At 51.5% G+C, this 23,482-nt stretch overlaps 1 protein-coding gene across 13 annotated transcripts in view; it reads left to right on the top strand.

Moving 5' to 3' along the window:
- Positions 1 to 23,482, top strand: part of PRKAG2 (protein kinase AMP-activated non-catalytic subunit gamma 2) — a 299,855-nt gene that overhangs the window by 97,523 nt on the left and 178,850 nt on the right. Inside the window, exon 4 of one of the 13 annotated variants that reach the window (XM_081533502.1) lies at positions 22,973 to 22,978. The exons of the other annotated variants lie outside the window; for them this stretch is intronic. Coding sequence (XP_081389628.1) covers positions 22,973 to 22,978 — 6 coding nt within the window. The remainder of the gene's footprint in view (positions 1 to 22,972; positions 22,979 to 23,482) is intronic. 13 annotated transcript variants of the gene reach the window in all.

Genomic DNA, 23,482 nt, shown 5'->3' with positions numbered 1-23,482 from the left:
TCTTGTAAGCGGCAGCCCACAGAATGCACTGTGAAAAGATGGAAAGATGTTGCGGAGACGCTTTGTTACACGAGGCCCCTGGGAGAAATTTCCCATCTTGGTACCAAGAATAGCTGTACTTCTGAGCAACTGGATGGCTTTTGTGTGTTATAGACTCTGATGGTGTAACAACCCCATTTCCCATCTTCATTGTCTGCTGGGGATCTTAGAACCAAGTCTGTACCCAGGGCATTAAGAGAAGCATTCCTAGCCTGGTTTCTGAATCCATTTTCGGCCCCCCGCCCCATCCTTTTACTTCCCCCCATCAACTCACTTAAAAAAAACAAAACAAAACAAAGAAGACAGTTTATTGGAAGGAGTTGGATGTATTTACAGAATTCAAAGAGGAGCTGAATGCTCGCAACTCAGGAAGGGAAGGAACCAGGCTGGTTCTGGGAGGCTCAACGGCCAGAATTCATGGAGATGCAGAGAATTCCTAGTCTTTGCGTCTCTCCACCGACCACTCCAAATGCCCCATCCTAGGACCAGTTGGGATCTCTGAACCAATGGGGTCCTGTTGAGGAGGGATCTGGGAGGCAGAGTCAAGCAGCTAAAGCAGAGTGACCAGGAGCCCGCCCTGGAGGTGGGCGGAAAGTTCCGGGAGGAGAGGCCCAGTTGGCAGCCAGGAAGCACCCACACCGCTGTCTGCGTCCACTGCCCGGCCTGTGTGCACACACAGCCACCCACGTCCATGAAGATGCCCTCATCGAGCTCGGTCCAGTCACCGCGCACACGGCGGTCAGCGTCCCCCTGCTTCCCCGATCGTGCCTGAGCGTCACTGCTAAGGATGTGGGTGTGATGGGCCAAGCGCTCCGCCTCAGCGTGATGAGACGCCCGTTTCTCCTCCAGTGCTGTCCGCACCCTGTCCTTCCGTCCTGTGACTTCCGGGGGAAAGTTAAGATTCTCCAAATTAAGAACCGCAGCATATTGCCTTTGTTCGCTTTCTGTATCGTCCGTTGGCCAAAACCTAAAAGCCTGTGTGATGACACAGGATCTAAAGGGGCAGCAGACTCCCCAGGTGACCCTCAAGCGTGGTAAACATTGTTGGCTGTTATTCGGAGAAAGGGGGAAGATAGAAATCCTGCAGAACCATTTTCAAAGGGAAATAAAGGAAAAGTCTTCAGACACATTAAGAACGAGAGAAGATGGCAGGGGCTTCTCTGGGGTCCAGTGGCTGAGACGCTGTGGGCTCCATGTGGGGGGCCCGGCTTCGATCCCCTGGGCAGGGAGCTAGATCCCATGTGTGGCAACTAAGACCCAGTGTAGCCACATAAGTAAATAAAGTACATTTTTTAAAAAAGAGAGAGAGAGAGGAAATGCAGACAGAGGCTACAGTTCCGAGTGCTCCGTCTGCACCAGCGAGGACCTCGGTCGGCTGGCGCTCTCCCAGCCCTTTGCTCTGCAAGGACCCTACCCCTTGGAGGGGCTTCTTGAATGCCGTGGCTGTAGCTTTCCCCTGGGCTCCTGGCCCAGTGGCGTGTTGATCCCAGACTCCTCCTGGGGACTGTGGGGTTTTCATCACGCTCGCCCCAGCCCCACCGTTAATTAGCAGCAAGCCTAATTCCCTTGGAGGATCAGGGTCAGCCACCCCGAACAAAGCAATAACCCACTTTTCTGCCTCTTCCTCTAATAACAGACGACAGCCTGGGACAAAATCCAGCCTGAAACCTTTCTTCATTTTTGTACATTAATCATTGAGATACAGGCACGCCCTTGTTTCTCTCCCCCGTAGCTGTTTTCACTTGTAACAGCAGACTCAAGCTGTTGTCTCTGAACCACGTGCCCCACAGGGTAGAACACGTTTACATCTTGTCTTCAAGTAAAAGTCGCTCAGTCGTGTCCGACTCTTTGTGACCCCAGGGGCTATACAGTCCATGGAGTTCTCCAGGCCAGAATACTGGAGTGGGTAGCCTTTCCCTTCTCCAGGGGATCTTCCCAACCCAGGGATCGAACCCAGGTCTCCTGCATTGTAGGTGGATTCTTTACCAGCTGAGCCACAAGGGAAGCCCCACATCTCATCTAGTTCCCAAGAAGTCTTACATGGCCATGAGGCAGTAGAAGCTTCCAGAAGATAGCGAAGCTTATCTCCAAAAGGAAAATAAAGATTTCTTACAACTTGTCTGAGGATGACCTTGCTTTTGAAGGTGAGGAAAGGGAAATGCATGTCCATCTGTTCATGAACTGAAAATAATAAGATGAAAGTCTTAAAAAAAAACCACAACAGTCTGGCACGGTCAGCAAGGCAGGACCGCAAGAAGGACTGAATCTCATGTTACTCAACTTCGCTCCCTAATCATTGATAGTAATTATCCTTGTCTACTGTGCTCATTCTCAATGCATCATTTGTGAGCACTGGGTTTTGTTCTGACATGTGCATATTTGCTCACGTTACTTATTTGCTTGTTAATACTTCACTGATACATTAGGTGCATCGTAAAACACACACCAAAAACTTAATTTAAACATTTAAAGGAAAAGATAAAAGTAAGCAGAAGATACAGTTGCCACACTTCTCTTTCCACATCCAGTGCACCATTTGGCACGCACTCTGGGATGCAAACGCCCCAGCGTGGAGACTTCGGTGTCTCAGGTGTCAACATTCAGGGTTAACTTCCTGGATGTGCAGACAGGAAAAGCAAGATTGTCTAGATTAGGCACTGTAGTGAATTTCCTCGGTTTGCTTTCTCTATCTTCTGTTGGCCAAAACCTAAAAGCATTTCCACATCGGACAGTTCCTGCTAGTTCAACGCATGGCAAACACACAGGACCCAGGACAGGACCTGCAGTAGCACAGCACGCGTCTATGCCCTCAGGCTCCTGTGGGACCAACTGACAAGGCTCCAGGGGTGGAATCAGTCATAAACGGGGCACGAAAGAAGGGAACGGCAGAGAAAGGACAGGAGGAAGTTCCAGGCAGGCCAGAAGACCACAGGCTGCGGGGAGGAGACAGAAAGCAACTTTCCTGGGCTGCAGTAGAGATGCTGAGCTCTGAGGGCAGGGCAGAGGTGAGGAGGGCAGGTGAGCCACGTGGGGTGACATGGGACAGCCTACGCTGGGGAAGACCGAAGGCCAGAGGAGAAGCGGGCAGCAGAGGATGAGATGGTTAGATAGCATCACTGACCACATGGACATCAGTCTGAGCAAACTCCAGGAGACAGTGAAGTGCAGGGAAGCCTGGTGTACTGCAGTCCACGGGTCACAAAGAGTCTGACACAGCGTAGCAACTAAACAACAACAACATGTCACCATTAAAAAAATAATAATAGTAACTTTACGTTGACCACAGGACAACTAACAACCCTTACAGCCCTCCATAAAGGGAGTACGGACCAAACCGATGCTTGGAGAATATTAGGACCGCTTGTGCAGAGAGTGAGAGGGGCTCGTAAGGAAATGAGGCCACCATCCTCGTCCAAGGTGGCTTGGGACCCAGATGAGGGACATGGAGCAGTGGGAGGAATGGTAGGAAAAGAGAGGGATGGAAAAAGAACTAATGGTGGGAATCCCCTGGCAGTCCAGTGGTTTAGACTCTGCCTTCCAATGCAGGGCATGTGGGTTCAGTCCATGGTTTGAGAGCTAAGATCCCACATTCCTCATGGCCCAAAAACATAAAACAGGAGCAACATTGTAACAAATTCAATGAAAACTTATAAAGAACTAATGGGGTGTAGAAAGGGTGGGGAAGAGAGAGGGAAATGAAAGCCTGAAAGACAGAACCCAAACCTGGTGCCTTCTCGCCACTCACGGCTTGTTCAGTGATGGTAGTTATCGATACCGATAATGCGAGACCAGCGCCTTCTTGTCCAGGGCTCCCCAGAGCCTCTTCCTCAGGGCCTCTCAGCTTGGGGCTGCCGCACGCCAGGAAGCCGGAGTGTAGGCGGATGCCCGCGTAGGTCAGCACCTCCTGGAGCCTGGCGATGTTCGTAATAGGCACGGCCAGCGACGGAAGCATGACGTGCAGAAGATGAGGAAGAAGGCAAGCAACGGCCGGGCCACGGCATGAGCCCCAGAGCTGGGGCCACGCTGCGAGAACATGAGCGAGAGGGTGGACGCCAGGAACGGGAGGAGCGGAACCAACCACGGGAGAATCACATGGGACAGAACGAAGTGCAAAGAGACAGTCCGTCACCTGTCAGCTATGGTGTGGTTTCCATGGGAACCCTGGGCGGCAACCATCTGCCTGAGGACCGGATGCCTCGTGGCAAATAAGATGACCGACGGACCAGACAGGATCGGGGCGCCCAGCAGAAGCTGGGGCACCGACCAGGAAACCCTCCGCTTCATCCAGAAGAAGATGGGGTGCGAGAAGGAGGTGATCTTGGCACAGCAGAAGACCGCAAGACAGGCGGTCAGCCGGGAGGTGAGGCTGTTGGTGAAGCTCCAGGAGATTTTGAAAGAACTTTTGAAACTAACACCAAAGGAGTTTGCCAGGTTGTTATGGAGGGCCACCCCATGGAAAAGACCCTGATGCTGGGAAGGATTGAAGGCGGGAGGAGAAGGGGACGACAGAGGATGAGATGGTTGGATGGCATCACCGACTCGATGGACGTGACTTTGGGTAAACTCCGGGAGTTGGTGATGGACAGGGAGGCCTGGCATGCTGTAGTCCACGGGGTCTCAAAGAGTCGGACACGACTGAGTGACTGAACTGAACTGAACCCCGTGCAGAAAGAACCGGGAGGCAGCCAGGCAGGCCATGATCATGTCACCTGCGGGCAGCGCCCAGCATCACACGCATTCCCAGCTATTCCCGTAACTAGGAAGCCATCCTGCAGCATGGCAGCCAGCGACTCCAGGACAAAGCTGACCTTGAAGATGGGCGTGGGGGAGGGCAGCATCTTCTCCAGGCGCTGGGACTCACCCACCGGGAGACACAGCCTCCCTGGTCAGGCCATGCTGTTGAGACTACATACCCAGAGGCATTCCCCTGGGATTCAGGCAGACATGCAGCAAATGCCCCCTACCTCCACTGGCCCTCCAGGAGTTGAGAAGGGGACCTCTGTGATTTCCCTGGGCATACAAATCCCTCCCAGCTCAATGACACCCCATGTCTGTTTGCATAATCTGTATTTGCCTGCCCTTCATCAGAGCCAGATGTAGGGAAATGTGACAGAAGAGAGGCCATGGGGTGATTGCAAATAACCCTATGTTGCCCTTTATTTCCGGAGAAGGCAATGGCACCCCACTCCAGTACTCTTGCCTGGAAAATCCCATGGACGGAGGAGCCTGGTAGGCTACAGTCCATGGGGTCGCTAAGAGTCAGACACGACTGAGCGACTTCACTTTCACTTTTCCCTTTCATGCACTGGAGAAGGAAATGGCAACCCACTCCAGTATTCCTGCCTGGAGAATCCCAGGGACAGTGGAGCCTGGTGGGCTGCCGTCTGTGGGGTCGCACAGAGTCGGACACGACTGAAGCGACTTAGCAGCAGCAGCAGCAGCCCTTTATTTCTCACCATGCTATTTCTTTCCTAGTATTAGTCAGTCAGTTGTGTCTGACACTTTGCGACCCCATGGACGGTAGCCCACCTGGCTTCTCTGTCCTGGCAAGAAAACTTGAGTGGGTTGCCATGCCCTCCTCCAGAGGATCTTCCCCACCCAGGGATCGAACCCAGGTGTCCTGCATTGCAGACAGATTCTTTACCATCTGAGCCACTAGGGAAATCCATTTCTTTCCTAACTTTTTCCTTTAAAGTTCACCAGGGAGGGTGACCCGGCGGGGAGGCAGCCATGTGTGCAGTGGGGGTGAGCTGGGGGTGGCCCGTGCGAAGGAAGACCAGGCCTGACCCCCACCCTGGGGCCCTCGGGTGTGGCAAGATGGGGAAGGGGGAAAACTAGTCTGTGTGCAAAGTCTGGGCCGTCTACGCTTCCTTTCATGGCGAGGAACAGTAAACCCTCCCACGTTTGCAAGTCTTCTTTGAGAATGGCCTTCAGAGCCACGTTCATTTTTTTTAATATTCTTGGTGATGGGCAGTCTTTGCCTTTGGAAGATGGATTTCCTTTTTGTAAAGGGATCTCTTTGGGCCGGTAATGTTTGGGGTCAGAAGTTGAGATGAAGCTGCATGGCGTTGGGTGGGGACAGGACACAGGATCACCGCGGGGCATGAGGCCGGGGCTCCACCCGCAGCTCAGCTCACAGCTTTGGCTGCAGCAGCTGCTCATTCCTTCTCCACCCTGGGTGCTCAACGTCATCCTTCTGACATGACTTCACCATCCACACGGTGAGGTCCGGGACAGTTAATGGTTTTCCTGCTTTGACTCCTAGTGAAGGGTAGAGGGTAAGACACTTGGTTGTTCAGTTGCTCAGTCGTATCTGACTCTTTGTAACCCCATGGACTGCAGCACGCCAGGCTTCCCTGTCCTTCACCATCTCCCGGAGTTTGCTCAAACTCATGTCCATCGAGTCAGTGATACCATCCAACCATCTCATCCTCTGTCATTCCTTTCTCCTCCTGCCTTCAGTCTTTCCCAGCATTGGCGTCTTTTCCAATGAGTCAGCTCTTCGCATTGGTGGCCAAAGCATTGGAGCTTCAGCTTCAGCATCAGTGTTTCCAATGAATATTCAGGGTTGATTTCCTTTAGAATTGATTGATTTGATCTCCTTGCTGTCCAGGTGACTCTCAAGAGTCTTCTTCATCACCAGTTTGAAAGCATCAATTCTTTGGTGCTCAGTCTTCCTTATGGTCCATCTCTAATATCCGTACATGACTACTGAAAAAACCATAGCTTTGACTGTACAGACGTTTGTCGGCAAAGTGATGTACGTTAATAGAGGATATTTCTTCAGCTTGGGTCCTGCTTCCTTTTTTCCCTCCCATTGCATCCAGTGAGCAGAGTTGGGCCCAGGAGGACTGCAGGACACCCTGCCCATGGCAGGCAGCTCTGTAGAGTTGGCCCCTGACCTGCTAAACACACTGAGACATTGCTGCCCACGTGGGTCTGTCCCTTCCCTTCCAAGGCCATCTAACCTGTTGGTGTTCAAAACAGGGCCCAGCACCAGGCCCCTGGGCTCAGAAGAGGGTCCTGGCCTGAGTACCAGAGGCGCCTTATCCTGAAGGTTAGGTTTTGGGGTAACCGTCTTTTTTTAAAAAAAAAAACTAAAAATGCCATTGGCAGAGTAACCGTCTTGCTGAAGAGTGGATCAGACATCCCAGGAGGGGCAGGAGGTCTCTGGCCCTGGCTGTTTACCACCCGAGGCAGGAGCTTGTCCGTCTAACTGGCCTGCTCCCTCTGCCACCCTACTCCCTGCCCCCCCCCCCCGACTGCCAGGGCACCACCCACCAAACACAGGCTATTGAAACCCAGTCCGCTGGCTCTCCTGTCAGCCTGAGGTTCTCAGGAAAACCCTGGGCCCTTTCTTTCCTTGGTGGGTGTTTCGGCTCAGAGTCCTGGTCTGTGTCCAGCAGAGGCGGCTCTGTTCCTCATCCTGGGATGCTACAGATGGGCGTTAGCAAGCATGTGGGCAGCAGCCACTCTTAACACTGCCCTCAGACAACCAGCAGGGACCCAGCTTGCAAGAGAACCCAGTGCAAACCACCCAGGGTGAAAACTGCGGACACTGGAAGGAGGGGACAGTTTTTTGGAAAGTGAGCCTCAATTCTCATGTCCACATCACCCTCCTCCGGCATCTCACCCACCACTGCTTCCTCCAGGAGGTCTGCTTTTAAAAGAGCCGTCCTGCCAGCCCCCTTCCACCCCGAGAAGAAGGAGGTGGATTGTGACACGTGCTCTTGTTTGCAGGAGAGGTGCTGGGAGAACGGAGCCTCCTCCCTGTGCTCCGCTGAGCTCCTGTGAGAGGCGATGCTGGCGTCTCAGTTCTTCCAGATGTTGGTGTGGGCTGGGTGCTCTGCTTGGATTTCCATCGTGCAGTGACTCACATGGCATCACAGAAGGAGATGAAGCTGAGTCTCAACTTGCTGTTGGGCACAGTTCCTGGAGGTGCATGGACACCCTGTAGGCTCTGCACCCGACCAGACACTCAGAACCATTATGGCAAGACTCGTCCTCCAGTGTTAGGAAGGCACCTGGTCGGGGCCCACAAGGCCGTGGTCAGCATCAGATTAGGGTCAGGAGTGCGAGAGTCATGTCGGAATTCAAGGCAAGTTATCAGGCCAGGGCTTAGTTGGGGAACTGGGCAAGATAACCAGTTTCAACCTAGAGACGGTCATACAGAGAGACGTAAGTCAGAAAGAGAAAAACAAACATCCAATATTCACACATACATGCAGAATCTAAAAAGAAATGGTGCAGATGAACCTATTTGCAAAGCGGAAATAGAGACATAGGCATAGAGAATGATCGTATGGACACCGTGGGCGGGGTGGGGGGGAGATGCAGTGGGAGATTGGGGTTGACACGAACACGCGGCTGTGTGTACGGAGTTAGCTAATGAGAGCCCACTGTTTAACACAGGGAACTCGGTGTTCTGCTGTGACACAGAGTAGGTATACGTGTATACAGGTAGACGTGTGTACAGGTGTATACTTGTGGCTGATTCACTTTGCTGTGTCACAGCACAGACTAACGCAACACCGTAAAGCAGCTAAACTCCAATTTTTTAAAAAAAAACTGATTTCAGACACTGTTAGATGGATTATAAAGACATAGAGTTTTTTTAACCCTTCTAGTAACTGTTGTGGGTTTAATTGTGTCCTCTCAACAAAGATACATCGAAGTCCTAACCCCCAGTATTTCTGATTGTGATCTTACCTGGGAATCAGGTCACTTACTTGGGAATCAAGTCACTTACATGGAATCAAGTCACTTACCTGGAAATCAAGTCACTTAACTGGAAATCAAGTTACTTACTTGGGAATCAAGTCACTTCCTGGAATCAAGTCACGGCAGGCGTACTCAGCTGAGGTAGAGTCGTACTGGAGTCAGGGAGATGGTGATGGGAAGACAGAGACACACGGGGAGGATGCTGTGACGACAGAGGTGGAGGCTGGAGAGATGTGTCTCCAAGCCAAGGGCTGCCAGCAGCCACAGAAGCCGGAAGAGGAAGGAAGGGGCAGGGCCCTGCGGACACCTCGATTTCTGTCTTCTGGCCTCCGGACTGGGAGGGAACCCTCTTCTGATGACCCGGTTTGGGGCGCTCTGCTGCAGGCAGCCGCAGGAAGCCGATGTAGGGACCGGCCGTGGGCACGTGATGAGGGTTAGCAGATGGGAGGCTGAGCTCCGTGAATCAAGGTCGGCCCCTGACGTTTGCATCACGAGACCACCGTCCATGAGGGTGGGGGCTGTGTGGCTCAGACGACCCCCACCTTCTCCGGCGGGGAGAGAAGGCCGGACCTGAGGCCGCCTCTTCCTGCTGCTGCCAAGTTCCTGGTGACTTGCCCACAGACTCCTTGGTGATTTCTGAGAGAGCAGTTTGGGGGGCGGGGAAGGGAAGAAAGCTGTGCTAGGAGCTGAGGGTCAAAGACACTGACCCTGTTTCTCCGCGTTTGGGCCCGAAGGGTAGGCCAGCTCGGGGCAGGATCACTGTGTTCACCCACAGCCCTCGGGGGGCTCCAGCTCCTCCTGGCCCCTCGCTGAGGCCTCATTGGGACCACGTGATGGGGTTTCCTTCAGGGGCTGACAGTTCCGGGCAGATGGGAGGTCTTTCGTCTGCAGCTGCAGTGCTGGAGGCACAGAAGGTGGAGGTGATGGGGCTGCAGGAGGCGGGAAGCCAAATCTGTGCCCCGGTGGAGGGGGACACGGTCAGGCCCACCGCCCTCCTTGTGTAAGACTGTGATGTGAGTGGGAGAGAAGCCCTTCTGAGGTCACACTGCCGAGAACCCTGGGCTCCGATCCTGCTGGGGCACCAAGTGGGGGGTGACCCAAGCAGGGGGACAGGGAGCAAACGGGTGGACGGAAGCAGATGGGCGCTAAGGGCTGGCTTGTTTGCTTCGTGACAGGAGGGACCCGGGCGCACTTCTAGGCGGAGCAGAGATGCAGGAGCCTGTGAGACGGGCCTCCGGGCTTGGGTTATAGACAATCTGATAACCCAGTGAGGACATGCTGGCTTCCACGTCCCTAGCCTCAGGGTGAACCAACGGAGTGTAAGCAGAACCCTGCAAGGGATCAAAGCAAAGGCGCCTCCTCTGCGCCCACAAAGAGGGATGTCTATGGGCCGATTCCCCTCCCCTCTTCCTCCGTGGTGAGAGGCCAGGGCTTCCAGGGCACCTCGGCGTCTAGGGACCACGGTGGACACGGAGGATGGCGGCCACCAGGGGGGCAAGGGCACGGAGCTCATCATTTTAGACAGTGCATGTCCTGGTAGTTTAGTCTCTTTTACGTTGTGTGCTTGTTTCGGTTATGATGTCATTAAAGCGCCCTAACTAAGCTACACGTCTCCTTGGTGGCAATTAAGGCAAAACTGGAATATTCCAGAATATTCCAGACCCAGGGCTGAGTGAGGAGGGGGACAGATTGGAGCTCAGACAGATTTGAATCCTTCACCCCTGTGCTAAGAGGGGAAATGGGACAGGTGAGGAGGAGGTGGGGGCAGGGTGGTTTGGGGCCAGACATGGTGAGGGATGAATTCTGCTAAGTGACCACGACTGAGCCAGAGGAGAGGCCAAGTGCAGGTTAGCAAAAAGTCTCATTATACCTGCCAGCACCCTCCCCACCCCACCCGCCAGCCTTTTTCCTCCAAAACTCTCCCTTGACCCACTAAATAAGCTAGCAAGCTTATCAGGCCCCCTTTGGGCAACATCTTAGATCTGAGTTCTGCCTTCTGTAAATTCACTTTTTCTAGGTTTTCTCTGTACCGTTCCTTCCACGTGGTTTCTTTTTTTTTTTAATTGTTTTTTTAATGGATACAAATGAACTTCTTTTTGGTTTATTTGTTTATTTATGACTTCCTTAGGTCTTTGTTGCTGCACTCAGGGTTTCTCCCAGCTTTCTCTACTCCCCAGGGGTGGTGTGTGGACATCTCACTGTGATGCCTTCTCCTATTGCAGAGCATGGGCTCTAGGTTTCTGGGCTTCAGCTGTTGTGACTTGTGGGCTTGGCTGCCCGGAGGTAGGTGGAAACTTCCCTGCCTAGGGATCGAAGCGGTGTCCCCTGATTTGGCAGGCAGATTCCTAACCACTGGACCACCAGGGAAGTCCTGGTTTCTTTTTTTTTTTTCAAGTTTACCTTTGAAAAGCTTCGATGACTCGAGGCTCTGATGGGGTGGCTGTCCCCGCTCCGTACAGATTCCCCTGGGGGTCAGCCAGTCCACCAGGAAGCGCAGAGAAGAGGGAAAAGGTCCGTGTTCAATCTCTCCCACATTCGAGGCAAGACGGGGTGAATGTGTGTCCCCCTTTCACCTTTCTCTTCTGAATGTTTCTTGGAATCTGATTTCCCACAGGAAAATGGGGGGCGGGGGGCAGCTCTGGGTCCCAGGGCAGGGGGCGGGGGGGGGTGCCTGGGAACAGCCCTGCAAGCCTGCAAAACTCCGGGGCTTTTCTGGCTTCGTGGCCGAGTAACCGCTAGAGGGGGATAGAGCCCCGTGTGTGAACCCAGGGGACGCGGCTGGACCCACAGTTCCTGCCTGGGTTTCCCTGTGCTTAGTCACTGTCGTGTCCTATTCTCTGCGACCCTGTGGACTGTAGCCCGCCAGGCTCCTCTGTCCCTGGGGATTCTCCAGGCAAGAATCCTGGAGTGGGTTGCCATGCCCTCCTCCAGGGGATCTTCCCCACCCAGGGATCAAACCCAGGTCTCCTGCACTGGCAGGCGGATTCTTTACCATCTGAGCCACTCCCAGACAGAAAAGAGTGGATGTTACAGAGCAGGAAGCGGATCTCACCCCTGACCAGCCCGACCCAGCCTTTTATAGGGGAGCAGTCTCTCGCTGAATATTCGATCGGTCCTTATTTGACGAGCTGGCTGAGATCCTGGGCACTGGGGACCGTGCACAGGTGAGGGAGACGCTGAGAGAACTGTTGCTCCAAGAGTGAAACAAGGGGAGAGGGGACGGCTCTTTAATGCAGGACCTTCAGGAAAACTGATACGGGGGCATCTGAGTGGAGACAGGATGGAGCCAGGTGTGGCCGGGCAGGTGCATGAGGCAGGTGTGTGGGGCAGGTGGGGGGTGGGGACAAGGCATGCCCGGCCGCAGGGACAGCAGTGGAAGTGTCCAGAAGCCGTGGCGGCCTCCGAGCCTGCAGGGAGCAGGAAGTGTGGTGGGAACCACATGGGGAGGGACAAGGAGTTGCGGTCGGGGGTGGGGGTTGCAGGCCAGGCCAGGACCCCACAGAGTGGTCCAGGGGGGTGTCGGTGGGGGAATGACTTGCTCCACGGAGGGGTTCGTCTGGCTGCTGTGCAGAGAGAGATGGTGGACACAGAGGCGGGGGCCCAGCCGGGGCCACCAAAATAGACCTGGAGGTCAGTGACCACTTCCTCTGAGACCTCCTCCCACCCGGCCTTCTCCAGAAAGCCTTGCCTGACTGTTCTCGCCTGGAGCGGTCTGCCAGGCTCTTAGATAAAACTTAAGTTATATCTTAACTTTTCCCATCACCCTTGGGCTCAGACCAACTCTCAGGGAAGGTTCTGGCAAAGGTAGTCCAGTTACGATGTGCATTATGGACATTCAAGGCTGTGTCCTCTGGGGGTCACTGGCACGTTTAGCATATAAATGAGAAGGGGCTATAGCATCACAACCAGTGGCAAGGGAATCCCTGGCGATCTAGTGGTTAGGGCTTCCCCTGCAGGGACCCAGGTTCCCTCCCAGGTCAGGCAGTTAAGATCCCATGTGCTTCCACGCGGCCAAAATAAAATGAAATAAAAGTTAATAGTGATTCCAAAAAGAAAAACAAAACAGATGTGACAGATGCTTTTTTTGGAAGCGGTGGTCTTCCCAGAACCCATGATCGATCGAGTTACGTCAGCTGCTGGGATGAGACCAGGGCGCTTTTACTAGCTGCCCCGCCCCCACTGAGCAAGAAATGGCGTCGTGTCCCATGCGGGCAGCTGTCCACCCTGAGTGACCACAGCTGACGGAAGTCGGCCCCACTGGGCACTGGGACATTTATCTTTGTCCCGTGCTGTGCTGTGCTAAGTCACTTCAGTCGTGTCCAACTCCTTGTGACCCCATGGACACACCAGGCTCCTCTGTCCACGGAACTCTCCAGGCAAGGATACCGAAGGGGCTTGCTATGCCCTCCTCCGGGGGATCTTCCTACCCAGGGATCAAACCTGGGTCTCCAGCATTGGTAGGCAGGTTCTTTACTACTGTGCCACCTGGGAAGCCCTGCTAGAAAAAGGTGTTGAAAATCGCAAACTTGGACAGCCGCCTACTCTGATGACCCCGAGGGCGTCTCTCGGTCCCGACCGCGGGGTCTGTAGGACAGACAGGCCAAGAAGGTGCAGCACGGACCCCAGGACCCAGGGGCTGCTGCAGCCCAGAGGGGAAGCAGGGAGCCCGGGGCGTTCAATGAGGCCACGCAGCATCGTCACAACCCTGGTCTGAAGCTGCTTTGTTACAGCCCGCAGTCAGAAATACATTTTATATCGTAACCCAGCACAGTCACATGGACGGCTAAAAGCCATTTCTCATGAAACAGTATTTACCTTGGCCTCTGTGCACTATTTTAGACTCGACTCTCGGTGGTGGCACCAGCATGTCTTCTCTGACCCACACGGTGGGGTGCCCAAGGGGGCTGCGCTTGCACTTTGGGAAATGCCACCCTAGACGGTCATAAACAGCAGGACGGGTGTGGATCGCCTGCCCGCAGAGTGAGGAGTCTGGCTGGGAACTTTGGGGCCTGGAGAACCAGCAGGGTTGGAAGGACACGCTGGGGGCTTTGCCAGAGATGCCAGATGCTGGATGTTTGAATTTGTTTCTCAGATCAGCTCACAGCCATGACCCAGGCCATGTGTACTTCCAACACCCCGAATACATTTAATTTTCTGTCCATAGTTAAAATATTAACGTTCTATTGTGGATGACCATAATTCTGGGTTATTTACATCTTGCTTCTTTAAACCCCCTCCCCCGCCCCCAGCCCGTTCCTGGTGTGTGGGTCTGATCAAAGGATATAACGAGAGCCATTTGAAATGCGAATGCGCTTCCCAGGAGGTTTATTGAACTTGTAAAACTTGTGTCCTTTCTCACTCTCTCCGTGTTGGATCACAGACTGCTCTTCTTTTCTCTCCCAGCAACTGGAGTTTATTTTTCAAATAAAAGTCTGTTTTCCCATAAAATGTCAAGAGTTTTGCACTGTGTGTGGAGGAATGAACTTGGGCTTTTAAGCTTTTAGTTTGGAGCCTCCAAGTCTTCAATTCACATGCCAGGGCTCGGGGCCTGTGTGACCCAGTCTAGAGCAGGGTCAGACGTGGGGGATTTAGCCCCTGGTACTTGGGTCTGGACATCGAGGCTGGTTACCCGTCAGAACCTCCATACTAGCACCAGTCCTCTTCTGGAGAAGCTGTTTCGGTGACCAGCAGGTTGGAACTGCTCTATCAACCTGGCTTTGATGACGCCATCAAGTGTTTACTTAAAGAAAATTGGTTTGAGTAAGACGCTTAAAACTTGTTAACTCAAAACACAGTTCTTCATGGAGGTTTCTTAATTAAATCCTTTTGAAAAAAGCCTATCATAAGTACCCAAAATCACTGCAGATGGTGACTGCAGCCATGAAATTAAAAGATGCTTACTCCTTGCAAGGAAAGTTATGACCAACCTAGACAGCATATTAAAAAGCAGAGACCTTACTTTGCCAACAAAGGTCCATCTAGTCAAGGCTATGGTTTTTCCAGTAGTCATGTATGTAAGAGTTGGACTATAACAAAAGCTGAGTGCCAAAGAACTGATGCTTTTGAACTGTGGTGTTGGAGAAGACTCTTGAGAGTCCCTTGGACTGCAAGGAGATCCAACCAGTCCATAAAGGAAATTAGTCCTGAATATTCATTGGAAGGACTGATGCTGAAGCTGAAGCTCCAATTCTTTGGCCACCTGCTGCGAAGAACTGACTCATTGGAAAAGACCCTGATGCTGGGAAAGATTGAAGGCGAGAGGAGAAGGGGATGACAGAGGATGAGATGGTTGGATGGCATGCCCGACTCAATGGACATGAGTTTGAGTAAACTCCGGGAGTTGGTGATGGACAGGGAGGCCTGGTGTGCTACAGTCCACGGGGTTGCAAAGAGTTGGACACGACTGAGTGACTGAACTGAACTGGTAAACTCTTCCTATAAAAGGGACGTGAAAGTCCGACTCTTTGCGACCCCGTGGACTGTAGCCCTCTGTCCAGGCTCCTCCGTCCATGGAATTCCCCAGGCAAGAATTACTGGAGTGGGTAGCTTTTCCCTTCCCCAGGAGCTCTTCCCCACTCCGGGGTCGAACCCAGGTCTCCTGCACTGCAGGTGGGTTCTTTACCATCTGAGCCATAAGGGAAGCCCCTTCCTAGAAAGCCAGATGGGAAATGTTTTAGGCCTTGTGGGTCACCAGGTCTCTGCTGCCATGACTCAGCCACAGACAAAATGTAAACTGTGTCCCAGTGAATCCCTATTTACAGAAGCAGGCGGTCAGCAGGGTTGGCCCCCATTTTAATAGATGGTGGCCATCTCATCCCCTTTTCGACCCCTCAGTGCCTCCCTGATCTGCTCGAGTGAAAACCTGGTCTTGCCATGCCCTCCACGCTCTGGCCCTGGGCTGGCACTGCCTGCATTGTGTGCTGCCCACCTGGCCTCCTGCCCGCTGGGTTCTCAAAGATGCCTGGCTGTCAAGGACCAGCCCCTCAGCCCACTCTGGACAGCTCTGAGGGTTGTCCCCGCTCCGAGCTTTCTGGCAGGTGGGGGAGCCTGGCTGGGTCTTTGCGGCCTCTGCACTTCGCCTCGGCCCAGTCCTCCTCCCCTCGTTGTGGACATTGATCCCGAGAGCGTCCCTAAAGCACACCCCGCCACTGTCCATCTCGGGTGTGCCCCCGGGGAGCCTGCCCCCAGCCCTTCTCGCAGGTGGCCGCAGGTGTTGCCCCGCCCGCAGCTCTCGCCCTGATGTCCCGCTGGACAGTGGCCATTGGAGGGAAGGCAGGGCAGACTGGATGCACAGATGGACAGGTGCACGGGGCTGGAGACAGGATCCAGGCTCGGGGTGAGGCTGCACGTGAGCTGGGAGAGGAGGCAGGCCCCGGGGCTGCCGGCGGCCACTGGTCCCCACGGCCCTGGCCCCGCTGCTTGTTTGCGATCTGGAGTCACACGCATCCTACCCTGATCCTGGCTGAGCGAGGTCCTCCCTGCCTGGTCCCAGGGGTCAGGGCCCCATTCTCACTGCACCGCCCAGACTGGAGCCCTCTGGATCTGGGTAGTTGGTGAGGTCCGGATCCCATGGCTCCGCAGACTTCATAAAAAAACGTGACTCATCCTGCCTGCCTGCAAAGAAAGGAAAAGTATGTGTGGCATCCGAGTTTCCTGAAAAGTTCGGCCAGCGCATGGCAGAGCTATGTGGCCGGGCATCCGCGTGGTCCCCGGCGAGAGCGCCCTCTGCTGGCCACCACCCAGAGAAACACGGACCAGCCAGCTTGGGTCGGGCTGCAGGGCGTGGCCATCAATGCTGTCATCTGGGAGAAGCTATGGGAAAAAAAAAAAATCTCCTTTTCTTCGGCAAACTGTAGAGCTCTCCAGTCCCCTCGGCGCTGCTCCGGCAATGATTCTATACCATGCGACACAACAAAAGGAGATGCCCTGAAACACTGGATTTTTTTTTTTTTTTTAGATAACATTTCTTTTACATGTATTTATTTTGGCTGCAGCATGCAAGTTCTTAGTTATCCAACCAGGGATGGATCCAGTCCTCCTTGCCTTGGGAGCATGGAGTCTCAACCACTGGACCATCAGGGAGGTCCCTACATTCTTGCTCTGACCGCTTCTTTTTTTAAAAAAATCTAAGTCTGTGTATTTCCTTCTGGCCGTGCTGGGTCTTCGTGGCTGTGAGGGCTTTTTCTCTGATGGAGGCAGCAGGGGCTGCTCACTAGTTACGGTGTGCAGGCTTCTCACTGCAGTCGCTTCTCTTGTTGGGGAGCAGGGATCAGGGATTGAACCCATGTTCCCTTGTGGCTCAGCTGGTAAAGAATCCGCCTGCAAAGCGAAAGACCTGGGTTCGATCCATGGGTTGGGAAGATCCCTTGGAGAAGGGAAAGGCTACCCACTCCAGTATTCTGGCCTAGAGAATTCTATGGACCGGGCAGTCCATGGGGTCGCAAAAAGAGTTGGACACGACTGAGCAACTTTCACTTTCACTTCACTTTCCTGCATTAGCAGGTGAATTCTTTACCACTGAGGCACCAGGGAAGCCCATCTCTGACTATTGCTTAATTTCTCTTTAAAAATCACATTTTATTTTGAAAATCTCAAACTTATATAAAAGTTGCAAAAACAGTAGAAAGCGTTCTCCCACCCCTTTCATCTAGATGCCCCAGTGTTAATGTGTTGTGACCACATTTGCTTATATCCGCTCCCACTTCTCAATAAAATATGTATTTGTGTGTGTCGATATGAAATCTGAACCATCAAGAGGAAGCTGTAGCCACAATGTCCCCGGCCCCTAAATACTTCATTTCTTAAAAGCAGGACATTCTTCCAATTGCAGTTTAATTATCAAAACCAGGGAATTAACATTAATACAACTGTCTTTGCTAAGCTGCAGACTTTATTCTCAGTTCACAAACTGTCTCAGTGACGTTTTCAGAAGAGGAAACCCATATCACACACTGTGTTTGGGTGTCCCTTCTCCTCCGTCCCTCTTGATTTGCTGCCCCTAATCTTGTCTTTGTGACATTTTTCAAGACCACACACAGACTGTCCTTCCCTCTGGTTTGTCTGACGTCTTTCCCTCCGGTTTGTCTGATGCCCTTCACCGTGGTTTGTCTGACGTTTCCTCGGGATTCAATTCAGGTTGGCTGGTTGGGCATGAGGCCACGTGTCCAGTGTCCTATGCTGGCCTCACTGTGGGGAGTGTGGGATGTCATGATGAGCTGTTCTGGGTGACACTAACCGATCGCTTGGTTAAGGGAGGTGTCTACCTTAAGTTAAGAAAGTTATTCCTTTCCCCTTTGTAAGCAGTAAAGATTTCATGGGGAACTCCTTTAGAATTACGTAAATATCTTCTTTCTCATCCAGCTTTCACTTGCTGATTTTAGCATCAGTCATTTATTCTGCCTGAATTATTACTGTGGTAGTGGGCGAGGTATTTTCTTACATGATCATTAATTCTACATTGATTGGTTGGAATTCCTGCAAAGGAAGAAATTTTCCTTTCTGGCTTGTGTTTGTGTGTAGGTATATAATCATGGGCTCATGTTTTGTTCAGCAGGCTTCAGTTTGTCCTCATCATATTCTGATGTTCAAGTTGTCCTGTTGGCCGGCAGGAGCCCCTTCAGGGTGGTCCCTGTGTCCTGGGTCTGTCCCCAGCAGCACACTCTTGTTGTTCAGTCATTAAGTTGCATCTGTGCACACACTTCCTATTTTCTGATGCAACAAAACCGTCCAGCCTCTCCTGAACTTTCCCTGCCCCAGCCCTGGCATCAGCCATTTCTCCAGAGAGCGCTTGTTATTTTCAGGTGGTGAATAGTATTTAGAAATAAGAGCCGAAGTGTGTTCATTGCAACTGAGATGTCACAGCTTCTGGCCTTCTCAGCAGACATGCTGGAAATACATTTAGTTTAGGAGAGTAGTTAGATAAGATAAAGAAGGTGCATCCACACAGTGGAGTATTGTATAGCTGTAAAAATATATAAACATGGTATCTTTGAGCTGATATAGCAAGAAACATGAATAGAAGATTCTCAAGAGACATGAAGGTGGCCCTTCAACAGCACTTAGACATCAGTAGGAAACCTTTCCCTAAACCCAGGTTGTATTGGGTTGGCCAGAAATTCCGTAAGGAATGACATTGAGCATCTTTTCACATACGTATCTTCTTTGGAAAAATGTCTATCATTTTTAACTGGGTTGTCTTTTTGTTACAGGAAAACCTGAATGAGCTTTTTGACCAACCCAATAGAATTTACCATCATTTTCTTCTAGTATCTTCTAGTATCATTTACCATCTAGTATCATTTACCATCATTTTCTTCTAGTATCTTCTCCACTAGTATCTTCTAGTGGAGAAGGCAATGGCACCCCACTCCAGTCCTCTTGCCTGGAAAATGCCATGGACGAAGGGGCCTGGTAGGCTGCAGTCCATGGGGTCGAGAAGAGTCGGACATGACTGAGCGACTTCACTTTCACTTTTCACTTTCATGCACTGGAGGAGGAAATGGCAACCCACTCCAGTGTTCTTGCCTGGAGAATCCCAGGGACGGGGAGCCTGGTGGGCTGCCATCTATGGGGTCGCACAGAGTTAGACATGACTGAAGCAACTTAGCAGCAGCAGTAGCAGCAGTATCTACTGTAGTTGAACTCTTTTGTTCTAGAACTTTTTCATCACGCCAGCAGAAACCTCGTACCAATCACCATTGCTCCACACTCACCCTCCACTCATTGATCCCCTTTTTGTCTCTATGGATTTGCCTGATCTGGATTTTTCATTTAAATGGAATCATACAAAATGTGGCCTTCTTTGTCTGCCTTCTCTCCCTGATTTATTGTTTTGAAGATTTGTCCATAGTGTAGTGTGTGGCAGAACTTCATTTCTTTTCATGAATAATATTCATGAAACTGAATAATATTCCATCATATGGACAGACCGCATTCTGTCTCTCCATTCTTCCACTTCTTGTTTCCTCCTTTTGGCTAGTGTGACTAGTACTGCTGTGAACATTCACGCATACATGTTTTGTTCAGACACCTGTTTTCAGTTCTTTTGCGTAGATACCTTGGAGGGGAATTTCTGGGTCATTTGATTATCCTGTTTAATGTGGTGAGGAATGATGTAACCGTTTTTCACAGTAGCCACACCATTTTACATTCTCACCATCAACGGATGAGGGTTTTCACTTCTCCGAATCCCCTCCAACACTTGCTATTTTCCATCTGTTGTTGTTATTAGTACTATTGCCTTCCTAGTCGATCTGAAGTGGCATCTCGTTGTGGTTTTGATTTGAGTATCTTTTCACGTACATGTCTTCTTTGGAAAAATGTCTGTCATTTTCAATAGGGTTGTCTTTTTGTTGTTGAATTGTAGGAGTTCTTTATATATTCTGGATACTAGACACTTATCAGATATATGATTTGGAGATATTTTCTCCTTTTCTGTGGGTTTTTTCACTCTCTTAATAGTGTCCTTTGATATGCATAAACATGTCTTAGTATTTATTTATTTGACTGCCTTGGATCTCAGTTACGGTACGTGGGAGCTTTTATTTATTTATTTGACTGTCCTGGATCTTATTTCCAGCATGCAGGGTCTTTAGATGCGGTTTGGGGACTCTTAGTTGTGACATGTGGGATCTAGTTCCCTGAGCAGGGATGAAACCCAGGCCCCTGCATTGAGATTGCGGAGTCTTAGCCACTGGACCACCAAGGAAGTCCTAAAAAATTTTTGATTTAGATGACAGCAAGGTTTTGATGACCAGAATTACTTAAACTGCAGCTCCTTGGTGCCTGGCCTATAGAGACCCTCAGACCTGTTGGCGTGAAGAACAGGGAGCAGGCCCCGGGAGGTGGCTGCCCATGACCGCGGGTCACTGCTTCCAGGAATGAGCCTCTTCAGGGAGGTTGAGAGGCCAGGCCAGGAAGGTGGACGAGGGCATTGTCACAGGGTCACCTGCCTCGTCAGGAAAGGCTGACTGAGGGTCTAACGGTCCCTTAAAGCCCCTAAAGTGAGGGGAGGGAAAAAGCAGCCAGTTCTCTGGAGTATCCGTGTCCGAGTGTTGTCTTCTGACCCTCAGGAAGTTTTCCTGCTTGATCGCAGGGAGTCCGGTTTCCTCCGAGCATTTCTCTTTGTTGGAAAGGGCTGGAAGGCCTCCTTCTCTGCCCATGCCGTCCTCCTCACGCTCTGACCCCGGAGGACCCTCAACCAGCCCCAGGTCACCTAAAGGCCAGGAAGCTGGATTCGAGAACACCGGTGAATGACAAGTTCTCTTCGGTCGTCCCCGGGGACAGGTTGGGCTAAAATGAGAGCTGATGGCCCAGGAGAGGTGCTGGTTCCAACAGTGTCCCTCATCTTTGTTTTTTTAAGCATTTGCTAAAACAATTGCCTTAAAAGGTGCTTTGCTGATTTTTTTTTTCTGCTGAAGACACTAATCGCTGTTTGTTAGGTTTTGTTCTTGTTTTTCTTTTGTTTTCTCCTCTTTACATTTTAGTTTTCAGTGAAGTAATTCAATCACATGGTTTAAAAAAAAAAAATCAAGAAATGCAAAATGAACAGTATGGAAAGGTCCCAGCCCCACTCCTAGAAAACCTCATAAAGGACCTCTTTAAATTATGTACATCTTCAACTATTGTACAGTTTATTGGTGACAAACCTGGCATGCAAACCTTATCACAGTCGGGGATGAATACTGTCTTCCCCACGTCTTCCTCAATTTCCTTCCGTTCTCCTTTTTTTTTTTAATTAATCAATCTTTTCTTTTTATCAGCCCCTCGGGAATCTTTTTAGGCATTTTTAATCACCCCCTTACAGATATACTACATATTATTTATGTGTTGTATGAAACTGTGCTTTACATATAAAAAGAGGTTGTCCCCCCACCACCCCTAAACCAGTTTTCACCCCCTTAGAGACAATATTGCCCCCAAGGAGAATGATGCCATCAGCAGGATTTGAGGTGAGAGATATCAGTGATCATGGTAAGATCTGATTCACTGGGGGTAAAGCCCATCTGAATCAGCAAATGATCTAAATTATGGAATATCTTTTTTATATTTGGTTAACCTCGAGAAATGAACCAGCCATGGAAATGAACTTCCTAGACATCAGAAACGTAAGCCTTTGAGCACCCAAACCTGCATCTTTTCAAGTGTTTGGTGCATCAGACACTTTGCAATTTTCTTATTCGAAAGATACTAAATATCATTTCACTCTTTATCGACAACCTGGAGTCCTTACCAGATTCCCTGGGATGGACGCATCTCGCTGCCCCTGAGGTGTGAAGACTAGGCATCCCGCTGCCCCTGAGGTGTGAAGACTGTTTGTAGACTTACAGACTGAAGGACTTTTTTTTTTTTGGTAACTTTTGACCACGCCGCATGGCACATGGGATCTTAGTTCCCTGACCAGAGATCGAACCCGCACGCCCTGCGTTGGAAGCGGAGTCTTAGCCGCTGGAGTACCAAAGAAGGGCTGAAGGGCTTCTGGCCACCCTGCCCCCGGTCCTTCCTTCCACATTCCCGCTGCATGCTCTGCGGCGGAGTTTTGCCTTGAACAGCACCCAGGCTCTCCCCGATTGAAGTGTGCTGCTGAGAAACCGGGGTTCTTTGTGCATGTTGTTTGAAACAAGTAAATGATCAGGAGGAAAGTCCCTTGGCTCCCCATTCGAGAAATGCAGTGCCTTTGGCTCGTGAGCAGGGGTTCTATCTGAGCACCTCTGACTCAGTTCAGCTGGAAGAGGACCTGCAGACACGTGGTGCTCCCAGTTCAAGTCCAAGTGCCCCACACTGTCCCCCTTGCAGAGCCCGGGCAGCCAGCCCTGCACCAGCTGCCGCGGAGCAGAGGCGGCCTCGGAGCCCGGCTCCCCAGGTGACGCCCTGTGAGGCACATGACAGCCCTCTGGGTTGGTTTAAGGTCCTGACGATGCCGTTTGGTGTTTAAAATGCTCTGCGGCTGACAGGGTATTTTTCCTACTTTATCTCATTTGGTTTCCTGAAAACCCCTGTGACATGGGCTCAGGCTGTATTGTGGTTTTCTTTTCCTTATGTGAGAAATGAGGGAGAAGAAAGAGCGGCTCAGAACTGACGCCGGGAACTGCGTTGGTGCGGTGTCTGACTCAAGTCTTGTACAGCTTTCTGTGTATCGTCTTGTTGGGGAATATGTGTCACAATTCAGAAGGGACAGCTCAAGGCAAATCTCACCCAGGCCTCATATTCTAAGCGAGTGGTTTCCAGCTGAAGGAAGTGCCAAAGCAGGAGGGGTTCTCACGCGTGCTCAAGTTGCTTCAGTCATGTCCGACTCTTTGTGACCCCCTGGACTGTAGCCCTCCAGGCTCCCCTGTCCAAGGGATTCTCCAGGCAAGAACACTGGAGTGGGTAGCCATGCCCTTCTCCAGGGAATCTTCCTGACCCAGAGATCACACCTGCCTTTCTTGTGTCTCCTGCATTGGCAGACAGATTCTTTACCACTGTGACACTTTTCAAATTTCTCCTGAAAGCCCTGGATTCCGGAAAATGGAGATGGTGCTTGGTTGCCTGGGAGATGAGGGCCCGGGTGGATCACCCTCTGGCTTTTTGCCTAGCCTGTGAGGTCACAGGTCTTCACCCTTGCACAAGGGTTTTGCACATTATGTTAGCCCTCTGACCTCCCTAAGACATAACGTAGAGGAAGAAGTAACCAGAAGAGCCAGACATTCGACCTCTAGACCCTGTGGAATCTAGTGTTTGCAAG

Source organism: Giraffa tippelskirchi, chromosome 10, assembly GCF_054371585.1.
Source record: "Giraffa tippelskirchi isolate mGirTip1 chromosome 10, T2T-mGirTip1v1.2.pri, whole genome shotgun sequence".
In the NCBI taxonomy this organism is placed as follows: domain Eukaryota; kingdom Metazoa; phylum Chordata; class Mammalia; order Artiodactyla; family Giraffidae; genus Giraffa; species Giraffa tippelskirchi.
Note: the sequence above shows the minus strand (reverse complement) of the source record. Positions and strands in the feature narration are given on the sequence as shown.